Consider the following 12788-nt stretch of genomic DNA (forward strand, 5'->3'; position numbering starts at 1 on the left):
CAAATACGATAAAAATTCGTTTTAAATAACAGCGATCTCTTGTAATTTGTTATGTGAAACTGAAACTATCGGATATTGGCGGAAAAAACATTAAATAAGAGGCTTATCTAATTTTAATTGTTATCCGAATGAAATTCCAACAAAAATTATTCAAGTTTGAAGCAATTTGACTCATTGATATTAGCGCTCCTTCGATACGTTTACAATCTAGATTCGGCTTGCCGTACCTGAATGAACAGAACGAACGGTCGGTCACTCGGTCGCTAGAGAAGGCATCTGCGGCGCTGTCTTCATAGCTCGATTGGAGATGAGCGTATTTTGTCTACGGACCGAGTAGATGTGGGATAGAAATTGAAACAGCGTATTTCAAAGAAGTTCCATATTCCATTGATATCAGATATCATATACCTAATATTTTTATAAAATTTATTGAGAGCTATGTTATGTTTGGAGAATTTCTGATACATTATTATTTTACACAAGTGAGAATTCACATTTTTGCTGCTCGCGAAATTTTGGGTCGGCACTGCCGACCCTGCCGTCCCTGACGGGCCGCCACTGATTAAAATTCATTACGTATATAGAGTACATTGTAAACCAATCGTAGACGTATATAGGTTATCATATCGGCAGTTAATACTATGAAAATAATTGAAGACATGGAATAGAAACAAGTACATGATAACAAACGGAAGGTATCGTCATCAGAGGTGAAACTGCAACACAAATGTCAAGCATGTACACAAAAATGTCAGGAAATACGCAGCCAAATAGTACCTTGGCTTACTCATAAAAGTTCTCCGCTCGCCATTTTTCGATTTACAGTGATTAACACTCAACCCTCCACGAAGCCTGTTTTGTAGCATCAACAAACGTTTTGCGAGAGGGTGTAGCCATACAATAACTTCAATGACCGTTTGTACAGCTTCAGTACACAATGATTAAATTGTTAAACCACGTTTACTTCATAGCAATTCTAGACTTGAACGTGGGAAATTCATGGAGAGTTTATGCAGAGCTACTAAGAACTAATACATAAGAAAAGATTAATGTAATTGTCAGATGGCGTGCAAGTGTTTGACCTATTCCCATGAGATTGGTCCTTTTTTTTAGCATTAGTTCTTTGTAATTTTGCATAAACTCACCATCAATCCTTGTTTAGCAAACAGAGGGTACCCGGGCTTAAGAGGAGTTTATACCACGGGACTTTCTCGCCATCCGTATAAGGCGTTGTGTGGGAAAGACTACCAGAATGTGGGGTGTTGCCAGAACACTTGAAGGATAAGTAGAAGTTACGAATATTACACTAGTTTCCACTTTCCTCGAAAAGAGGGCAACAATTAACGAACGTCTTTTTTCAATTCCCCCAGGATGCGAATTGTTCCCGATGGTGAGACTTTTCGAGAAATTTTTTCATGTGGAAATCCATAGAAGAGATAATGTCACCACGGAAAGTTAATAACATGAATGAATATTTGTTCTTCAATGAAATTTTTTTCAAATTTTCCGTTCCATTTGACGAATAAAAAATTTCTGTTTTTTCGGGATGACGAACTGATTGAATTGAATTATAATGGAAACCCCATATAAAAAAGTGGCTTCTGACGTAAGATATTTTCTCTTTTTGAACTGACCACTAAAACGGTGTAGACCCCTCTTAAACTCACCCAAAATTATACTGAGAACTACAATAGTTATTTGTTCAACCAATTGGGAAAAGCGTTATTTTACGTAATGAGCGTATTTATGCGCAACGAGGGAAACTAAAAATTTAGATTTTTAAAATAGGATGCGAAACTAGAAAGTTCGGTGAATGAGATCTAGAATAAAGTTGTTGAATTCTGAAAAAAACATATGATGCGTCACTGCAAACTTAATAATGTGCGTTCAAAAAAATTCGTCGTCAAGTAGGCTATGAAATTTTGAAGGCTGATGTTCAGTGGCTGAACGTATGTCTTTCCTTGAATTACTTCATCTTCCCAAAACGTAAACAATGATGACATTAACCTATATATCGTAATTTTGTACGGAAAGGCACTTTTTAGAAAAAGTTACCTGTAAATTTCACCCAACGTTCGAAAATCATTTCTTTCATTGAGTAAGATGGATGACAAGAATCCAAACATTCTGAGGCGGTTAGAAAAATTCTTCGTAAAAATTTTAACCGTCCATTATTTTCATACGTAAGAGACATGAATCTTGAATTGATCGTGGTATTATAATTTTTTTTGTAAGAATGTTCTGGTCACTTCAGTCATATGAATAAATCACAGTTAGAATCTCAATAATATGTTTATTAATTCTCTATAAATATTGAATTGATTCAGTCATTACTGAAAATCCATGACTAAACTAAACGAACTGAATTACATGAAAAAAGCTATTGGGCAATTTATCAAAATTCAACTCAGCTAAAAAAAGACATGATGCTTTCTCCTTCATAACGTTCTGCTGTTGAAGTTACATAAAAGAAAGTATGTCCACATTTTGCCTTTGACTGATGCATACTGAACTCCAGGATGCTACAAGGTTAGGTAATCACAACCTTTTCAGTTTTCTGAAAACATGTCAATCTTTATGGAAACAAATGGATATCTTTTTTTCAAAATCGGGTGGCATATGCCAACGGATACTCCAGCCACTTGAGATAAAACCTGAACAGAGGTTTGTCGAGCTTCTGTCATCATGTTTTCATTAGTGCTGAACTCTGGAGTTTTCTTCTTTGGTCGACCACTTCCTTTTTTGTTTGAACATACCTGTTTCGCCAACACATTGCAAAACAGTACAATGGAAAAATTCAACCTTAATAATCTACAGCAACATAGGCTTCTATGAAGTCGCCGGAACAGAATATTTCCATTCTCCTTCAATTTTCTTCCCAATTTTGAAGTAGGATTCAATAGTAAAAGCCTTTCACAGGTCCGTAAAAACCTCTTTATAATTTGCTGATAATTTTAATTAAACAAAAATCCAAAATGCTAAAATGATAGTTCACCTGGAAAATAGTATAGCACGGGCTAAGAATTACAATTAGACACGAAATATCGACGTTCAAAATTCCATAGCCTACTTGACGACGAATTTTTTTGAACGAACGTTATAATGGTACATTTGAAAGAAACTGATATGTCTCGATTTTCGAAGATTTATGTGAAACCCCTGACAGGCCCAGAGCTTGTTATGGCCATATGCATCCTTTCATTAAACGAAATTAATTCCTTAAACGCCTTTTTTCATAAAGATTCTATGCTTGAAAGTCGTTTAATAGCTTAATTGTCGCCTTATGAAACGGTGCATTCGGCCATTAGGATATAGGTAAAGTTTTGTTCTGTGTTTTTCAGATAATTTCAACACAACACTGTTTGTTGTTCATTCAACAGCAAATGGTTTAACGAACCCTACAAGCAAGATAAATATTTCACATTAGCGTTTGCCCGGTCCTATTGGTTTGAAGTGGAGGTAGGTACTAATCGATCAACCACCCATCAGTGCAAGTTAGAAATGAATGCAAAGTAAAACTTCATTCCAATAATTTTAGTACTTACCCTTATTCTTTCTACTAGATTTTGAATGAGTCAACATAGTAACACCCAATGTTTTGTAGAAAGTTTCAAAACTCAATAAACATTTCTTATAAACAGCTTTTACTTGATTAGTGATGGACTGACTGTTGCCATATTTGAGTTTTCCCGTGACAGCTTTCCACTTGTTATGGTTATTAACTTTATTATAACCACCTAATTTATTGACTACGCTGAAAAGTCTATATAAATCCACATCTTCACCGGCTATGGTTGGCGTCTTATTTAATGGAGTTCCAGCCTCATCTAGGAACTTAAAAAGCTGAGCTACAAATCTATCTTTCTCCTCGCAAGGTTCATCATCTGAAGACTGAAAGAGATGATATATTCAAGATTGTCTTCAAAACTCACTGCTAGAGGCACTTAATAATAATTATAAATCACCGGCCAGTGTTTCTCTGAACAATTACAAATTTTATAAGTTTATCAAATTTCGAAGATTGCTAAAAAGGAAATCCCTCAGAAGGTGCCAAAAGTTTCATGTGTATAAAAACGAATTTTCTAAAAAATAGGCGAAAAATTTAATGTTGCACAACTTTTTTAGTAGATGCATATTTGATATTTCAATTTTCTGGAGATAAATGAAATAAAGAGAGGTTCTAAACGAACGACTTGGAGAGGCAGTAAAATTCATTTATTTTCATAAAAACAAAAACATCTGTTCAGAAGATCTTGAGATTTCAATAAAAGTTGTAGACTGGTGACTCAATATAACCCCACAAAAAAAGGCACATGGAGTCTAGTCACAAGGTAGAGGTGGGTAGACTTGCGCACTAGTTTCCTATGGGCTATGGGTGAGACACACAACAGAAACAATTGCACGATGCGTTTCCGGACCGACTCATGTCGATCATGTGACTTGGCTCTCTGTGACTTTTTTGTGGGGTTATATTGCTTCACATATCTGCGAGAACAAACCCCAAAATTTTTTGCACTGAGCTCACTTTTTCCGAAGGGAAAAAACCTTGGATATCTTTATACACAATGGAGCCATTCAAACTATACTCCATTTAATTTTATTTTAGCACTTGGTTGGCCATGAAATAATTTTCTCAAGTTTTTGTAACTACATAGAACGGAGTAAAGTTGGCACTCATGAAATGTCGTTAATGCCATAACGTCGTTGCCACAACTAATATCAATTAATATTACAAAAATGCCGAAAGTGATTGAAAAAGAGAGAAAACGGGGTTTCCGGAATAGAAGTGCTATTTAGAGTTCAGGTCCGCTGATTCAAATAATAGGTAACTCTTATATTCTAATATCAAATCCCACGTTTTCGTTCTATACAGAGTGGAAAATGTGTCAATTTCCATGGCCAACCGAGTGCTAAAATAAAAGTGAATGGAGTATAGACAATATAAGTGAAGTTGGAATTACTGACTTGACAGGAGATCCATATTTAAAATTTTTTACATAGGACTTTATGCAGGTTCAACTTTCAGGTGGAATATCGCTAACTAAAAGTGAATGTTAGTTGTTAATAGTTAATAGATAGATGCAAAATTGGTGCTTTCATTGTTAGATCATATTTCCAAGGTAATTCTACATCAGTTAAAACCATTATTCTTCTAAAGATATTCGTATGTCGTAAATCATTTCTACTGTGCGTCAATCATTAATCATAACAGGGAAAATGCACATATGACGCTTGCGCATTAGGATGATGTCAGCTTTATGAAGTTAGAAACGAAATGAAGTTAAGACAAACTTCAATGGATCTTGTTTTTAGGTTCATAGAAACTATTCCAATAGAAGAAGAAATTTACTAAAACAGTCGAGATGTACGTGTCATTTTTAGGCCCATAAGAAATGCATGGGAAATTCTGATCCACGGGTGGATCGAGAGTCTAAATTCCCACCTTACTTCACTCAATAATGTCTATAAGATCTTTCGTACGAAATAAATTATTGAATTACAATTTGACTCCACTTGTTCTTTAGTCTTATGTTGGGAAATGGAAAGACAAATCACAGTGACTTTTTTCAATTCAGAAAAATTTGTTTACTCACATCGGAAAAATTCAATTCTGCATCTGTTTCCATACGATCTGAATGAAAATGCTTCTCCCAATTTGCTGGAAGTTCACCGGTATTCAAGTATTTGAGAGCTTTTTGAACTCCTATAGAAAAGGGGGTGTTGTTGTTCTCCAATTTCTCTCCAACTTCTTTACTAAACTCGATCACATCCTTTTTTGGAACATTATAGCTGAAAGAAGGGATTGTAAGATCAATTCAGAAAATGATAAAATGATAATTAATTCAATTCTTAATATACATACTAAAATTACGAGGAATTTATGGAATACAATTAGGTTTTCCAAACATCTAGTGTAAAGATTACTGAACCTAGACAAATAGAAGACAGGGAGATTTAATTGTGCGAAAATACTTTCTGTTATGAGCTTCCACATGAGTAGTATACAGGGTGAGTAAAAAGTAACGTACGAAATTCATATGTCAATATTTTCTAGAAAAATGCTCGAACAACTGAATTTTCATTTTAAATATCGCAATTTTTCATGAATAATCGAGTAGTTCATCATGGTTTAGAATGGGTAGTCCTTTTGTTGCTGAAGATAATTTTTTTTATCAATCCTTTTAATATTTATATTGTATACATGAACTTCACAAGGTAAGCCAAAGTCAAAATTAACAGAGTGGAAACATCCTGCAAACGGTATGCTTCTCAGAAAGGCTAATCCACTCATCATGCCCTAAAAAACTCTGTAGGCAAAATCTCTAACAAAGAGGCCACGATAGCTGCCTTCCTATACATAAAAGGTTCCTCTAATGATGCCTTCACTGAATCACTGGCGAAACATGCCATGGGACATGGTCCCTCTTGGTTGACGACTTAATGGCAATCATCATTTTATCTTTATGTATACAGGGTATCCCGTCAAGAATGCGACGAACGGAAACCTTGATTGAGGTCATCAGAGTAGATTCAAATCAAGAAATTCTAATTTCCTGAGGGCCTTCGGTTAGGATATACAGGGTGATGATCATGTGTTGAGCGAAATTCTCAAGTTCAATAAATCTTCACCTATCCACATACTGATTTAATATTTTGCAGCCTTCGTTCAATACTGTTGCAATTAACAAAATCAGGACCAGGGTAGGAAAATTTTTAATTTTTTTATATACCTTAAAATTGGGTCATCCTATATAATCTAATTCCTGTTATTCTCCATCCATATTGAATCATCCAGCATTCATTAACAATTTCTAAACTAAAATTATTCTGTTCTTCCGGTTTTCTTCTAGTTCGAACATTCGGTTATGATTTGTTCTACAATTTTTCTATTCTCTAATTTTTGCTGAATAAATTATTTTTATCCAATTTTAACTTATTTTGAATTCTCATTTCAAAGTGACACCATCGTTTGGAATTTGGGGAATTATGTAACGTAAGTGTTCCAACATTAAAATCATAACAAGATTCATGTTTTTCATGAAAATTCGAAATGTTTTAATGAAATTTCATTCAAGATATTTGGGATTCGAAAAGTAATTAATTTTTGTGTACTCTTACAGCAGAATGAATGAAGAATATAGTCATAAGCGACATTGTACACAATATAGAGTGAAATATCAATCGACCTAATAGAAAGAAATAAATAAAAATATTTCTATTGTTCCTGTTTGATCATGCCAAGCAAAGTTTTTGGATTTTATAGTTGAGTTACTATTATATGCTCATAAAAATGTGTATTGGCCAATCCAAAAATCTAGACGCCCTCTGCCGACTGAATTACGAAACTACTTTGTCGGTACTGCAAAGTCGAAACAAGTTTTGTTCCTCATGTTTTTTCTTATCTCACGTTGTCCAACAAATTATTATTTGGAGAAGTTATATTGGGATTATTGTCTGGGTTTCTGAATAGAAATATTGATTCCGAAAAAATATTGGAAAAGGTATTTATTCCAGTCAAAGATATTACACATATGTAATATCTTTGATTCCAGTGCTTTCAACTGGCAGGAGTTAGGTTAAACGATTTTTCTTTGCGAAAGTTTTCTGCTAAATTCAATTGACGATTTAGAAATACAAGTTCATAATTTTCATACTTCCAAATGAATGCTTTTTCTCATCTGTAGAACTTGTTCCATGAGCCGAATCATATTTATGTCTCTTGAGATTTCAGTATGAGGAATACCTCTATATCATAACATGGAATTGAAATAATTTAAATACATTTGCATGGGACGCTTCTCGATCGTGATCGTGATCGTGGCCGCGGCCGCTCATATGTGTTCACCGCTTTATTCCACAATTAATTCCGTTCAAATGAATTAGGTATTTCCAAAGAATGTTGATCTTTCTTTACGAAACTAAATCAAACAATTCACTTCCGATGTTTCCGATAAATATTTTGATTTACTAGAAAAACTCTGTTAGGCCGTACAAATCTCGAAAAGAGTACTGACAAATGTCAAAGTTTGTTTTCATTTCGCAGCGCCCTCAACGGTAATTGGATTTGCGAATAGTGTCAATGTAGAGGATAATCTGATATTAATATTATAGAAGAAGTAAAGAAACTGCTCCCTGTCCGGTACTAATATTAGGCTTGTTCGTAGAGTGGTTCAAAACGGTTGTGAACTGTACAGAGCAAGCGCGAATGGATTTTCGTCCCCCTAAAATGGAATTGCGCTTGCTCTGTACAGTTCACAACCATTTTGAACCACTCTGCGAACAAACCTTTTAACAATTTTTTAACGAAGGTGCTCGAAAAAGGTAACACGACTCCAAAATTTAAAATCAGTCTGTTGATTAGCTCAAGATTCATTGAATTTTGAAATGTATATCCTAAACCAAGGAACTTAAGACCTCTCGATATTAATCCAGCTCAGTTAATGGAATCCGTTTGTCGCATTTTCACTCTGTATATTCAAGCATATGCGGATGACGTAGCCGTTTTGTTTTTTGAGATGCTGCCATCTCAGCTGCTCTTCAGGAAACACTAAACATCATTGGAAATTGGTGTGAGAGAGCAGTTAATGATTAATCCTTACAAGCCCTCGATTGTACCATTTACTAAAACTGAAACTTATGATATGATATTCATATTATCCTGATACCTGGTACCGAAGTGCCCCTCAGAAGCTCCGTAAGCTTGTGCGAGTTCGGAGAATCAGTTGTGTTCTGTGTAGGCTTTGTTACTGTGTCCTTACGCCACCTTAGGCACAGCACTGTTAATTTGAACTTTGAACCCAACAGTGAATGGTGGCCCGTACCCGTATAGACTAGAAAATTCCTTCTCTAGCCCGGGATCGAACCCAGTGCCTTGCGGTTGCGAAATACTGAGCCGACGCTTCTAACCACCAAGCTATGGACGCTAATAAAAAAAGAGGAAACTACAAATTATTTCCACATTTCTTTGCGGCTTTCACCAGTGGAAGATGCCAAATATCTGGGTGTAAACCGAAATAGAAAATTGAATTGGATCTCCCATGTAGAAAAACCATTCACCAAGCCAGACACTCTCTCCAGGCTATTTGTGGAAATACATTGCATGGAAACAGCGCTAGTGGCTTTTAGGACTAAGTATCAGCTGAAGCATACTGCGTTCCGAGAGTACTCCATTCCTGGGAATACATGCAGCTGTGAAACTCCAAACTTGACATATTTGCTGTCAGGTGAAATATCCGAAAAAATCCTTGATTCAGACCAGGGTAACCAGCAAGTGACTGAAAAGCAGCTCTTTACGACCAATTACAACTTATGGGTAGTATCTCCATGGGGGCATCGTATAGGGGAAGCATGCCTTATGTTATCGTGGGCATTCCGATCTACTCCTACTGTAACCTGGGAAACTTCTTCATTTATTTAATTCATAATACACCATTCAACAGTCGGCAATGGTACTATACCTCTCTTCCCTTCGTTAACTTGAAGAGAGGCAAGACAAGCAAATCACAGTCTTCACACATTAGCTGTGACGATCCAGATAGATTAGTTTTTCTGTCTAATCAGCTTCTGGTGCTTTGACGGCGTTGGCAACTCAACGCAGGTACTTGCGTATGCAGCAGACTGCCACTCATTTGTTTACCTGGGCACTCAGTTACGGAACCATACTAGAGGAACATAATGACCGAGAGACAGAACTAAGGGTCCTTGAGTACAAGCTTAGCCCACTTGTAACTCACAATGGGCTTTTCCTTGTCCGACCATCAAACACACCGAATCTTAACTAGACTTCTCTACAACCAAACTGAGTTCTCTCATATCTGTATTTACAGGACACCGCAGACCCAAAGCACGCCTACAACAACTTGGCATCGTCCTTGATATCTCTGCCTGGCGGCAGACAGTCAAGATCGAAAGCTTTGATTCCTATACAACCTATTGTATAATCCCTTTCCTCTAGATGACGCGAATTGAGTCAATGCATATAGCTTGCTTGTGTCTGGCGCAATGGTACGTCTAGCGAGTCAAACCTCATCACACAGCTCTAATGGTTTTCAGGTCCAATCAAATTTTGAATTAATAAATATGAAGCTGGCGAAAAAGTTTATTCGGAGTCAAGCACATGATTTAACATCATGACTAGCCACCATAAAACTTTTTCTCTTTTTTGATTAGTTTATTTGGAAGTGAGGTAAATTCTGGTACTCAATATTTTGGGAAGGAATTTGGCCACAACATTACATCTCAGCTTCAGATAGTCCTCCTTCCGGTCCAACTGAGGCCTTGTAGCCCATAATGCACCGACATGCAGATGGAGAGACTCAAACATCTTCTTCTTCTACGTGCGGTACCCCACACGGCTGAACTTAAGATGTGAAACTGCGCTATGCCGCGCAATTGAGCCAAATGTATCAACTCACTTCTTCAAAATGAATTAGTGCAATGGCTCATAAGTAGGCTGACCGGAATGATCGTGTCGACTGTGTTAACGCAACATTAAACTCAATGAGCTGAATCCAAAAAGATGATTGAAAGTATTGAGATGCCCTTAGCGTCATTATAGAGTAAGGTCCCAGAGCGACCAGACATAACTTATTTTCACACAGATGAAACTTTAGGATCTCATGTGCTTTGATTACCTGCGAACTTGTGGAGTCTCGGGGCAATAAAGCAGCTTTGAATATAATAGTATGTGTCGATAACGCCAAATTTGGCCATGGTTGGTGATGAACTCCAAAAAATAGTTTTTTATTAACTGAATTAACTTAGCAACTGACAAAGCTCTCAGCCCTTGAAAATATTGGATAGTGTGGAATCATTTTTGAACAATTTTTTCGTCAAAGTCAAGCCAATTTTTATACTAGATTTGGTCATTATCTTCAAATATTTTGAATAAGGTTATTTGAATGTCATTTTAATAGCTATTTTTAAGTAAAATATATGCAAGTTTCATACTAACATATCTCTCTCTCTTGACTTTAACCGAACAAAAATTCTTTTCTGTACCACTTCTGAATTTTTGACCCATATTAGAGCATTTTTTTGAGCACAAAATAGGCGCGAGCTATAGGGCAATTAATTATCAAAATCATTGTTTACATAGGGCTGGCAAACTTTCACACACCCATTCTGGGAAATACTTTGCCTGTTCTACAGTCCCCAATGATTTTGTCAATTTGTTAGGGTGCCCTTTGCTGTCCAATCATATTCGCAATAAAAAGTATATTGAACAATATAAAATATATTCAGTTGTACTTCAGTTCACTCACAATCGATCATCCTTAAATGACCTTATCAAGAATTCTTCTTTTGTGTTGAGAATTTTTGTATTTTTAGGCATCATAATGAGTCCAGGTGGCCAGTCTTTGTTTCTTTTCTTCTCCAAATTTTCACCCCACACAACTCTTCCAACTTCACTATGATAACCTTCCATTTCTGGATCAGCCTCTTCATGCTCTCCTTCACTATCATCTTCCCTAAAAACATTCAATCAATTATTATATGTGAAATAAATTAATCCGTCAATTGCTATTTAGAGCACTCATTGATTCTCTGCATGTTTCAGGTTGCCTCACATTACTGCATTCATATTCTTACCTATTTCTATTTCGTCTTCTGCTTCTCCCTCCTATCACAGGATTACTAAAATGTTCTGGATGTGTAAGCGGCAGTTGGTCTAAAGTTTCACTTTCATTGAAATGCCTTCCACTCTTCAAACACAAATAATTTCTCCTCAAAGTTGTGATGTCTCCATCATCGAATACTGCGAAATGAAAGGTATTGAGTGAGGCAGAGATCACAAATTTTGATATAACTTTTTTCAAGTTTGAAACTTGAACTCACCAACAGTGTATTGACTTTGATCTTGAATTTTAGTAACTTGTGCTTCTAAGAACGTTTTTTGAGCTGGATGCCATGCTAGCACTGTTCTACCGGTTCTAATAGGTCCAGTTGCTTTAATATGTTCCTCTTTAAGAGTTTCGGTTCCAGTATGGGGTTCTTTGAAAGAAACCTTAAAGGATAACAAAGAGTAAATAAAAATAAACATATAATTTCTTTTTTGTTATATACCCTGTATCTTAGTTGAGGAAATACTCTGCTCACTTTCGCCTCGCAAAATGCACCTTTATATTTCGCACTAACTGCTGTTCCAACAGGTAATATAGGAGGATCATCACTCTAAAAGTAAAGAAACCATTCAATTTTCCATTAAACAACAGCTGAATAACTTACCATTTTAATTTTTTTCCTCTCTATTTACACATATGAAATATTGGAAATTTACAAATAAACGAATAATGAAAACAAAAACTAAATTGCAAAGCAAAAACACTATATAATCTTTTTGCTATTTTTTTAAATGCTTTCTGGGGAAGGATCGTCTTTAGAAATCTTAATATTTATACACGTAAAAGGATCATTTGTACATATTTCTTGGAACAGTTATTTTCGACATTGACATATTATTCATATTCACCAGACAAAAAAATGATTCTTTTCAATTTTACATATCCGCCAAAGAGAAATCTTGCAATAACACAAATAACACTTGCACCGTACTTTAAACATATGGATGACAGATGTCATATTTGACATCACACATCACAGAACAACAGTTGACAACTGACGTATCCTTTCATCTCTCATCTCTTCTCTAACTCAAAGACAATCTTTGCTCTAGCTAACACCAAAGAGTAATAAGTATAACAATGTTATACTTACTATAACATCAAGTTGATACTCTTTGCTAACAGAAAACTTAATCTAGTATCTAGAAAAGTCATGGGCGTCAC

General features: G+C 35.7%; 1 protein-coding gene across 3 annotated transcripts in view; it reads right to left on the reverse strand.

Annotated features, from left to right (window-relative positions):
* LOC123306497 (AT-rich interactive domain-containing protein 4A-like) overlaps positions 1-12576 on the reverse strand; it is a 51114-nt gene extending 38538 nt beyond the window's left edge. The window contains exons 1-7 of one of the 3 annotated variants that reach the window (XM_044888534.1): positions 12229-12576; positions 12067-12174; positions 11839-12007; positions 11593-11758; positions 11265-11471; positions 5595-5790; positions 3546-3891 (exon numbers count right to left, since the gene is read on the reverse strand). In XM_044888534.1, coding sequence (XP_044744469.1) covers positions 3546-3891; positions 5595-5790; positions 11265-11471; positions 11593-11758; positions 11839-12007; positions 12067-12174; positions 12229-12231 — 1195 coding nt within the window. In that variant the 5' untranslated portion in view covers positions 12232-12576. The remainder of the gene's footprint in view (positions 1-3545; positions 3892-5594; positions 5791-11264; positions 11472-11592; positions 11759-11838; positions 12008-12066; positions 12175-12228) is intronic. The other 2 variants (XM_044888533.1, XM_044888535.1) reach the window with 2 other exon arrangements.
* Between the last annotated feature and the right edge of the window lie 212 nt (positions 12577-12788).

The sequence above is a fragment of the Coccinella septempunctata genome, chromosome 2 (assembly GCF_907165205.1).
Source record: "Coccinella septempunctata chromosome 2, icCocSept1.1, whole genome shotgun sequence".
In the NCBI taxonomy this organism is placed as follows: Eukaryota; Metazoa; Arthropoda; class Insecta; order Coleoptera; family Coccinellidae; genus Coccinella; species Coccinella septempunctata.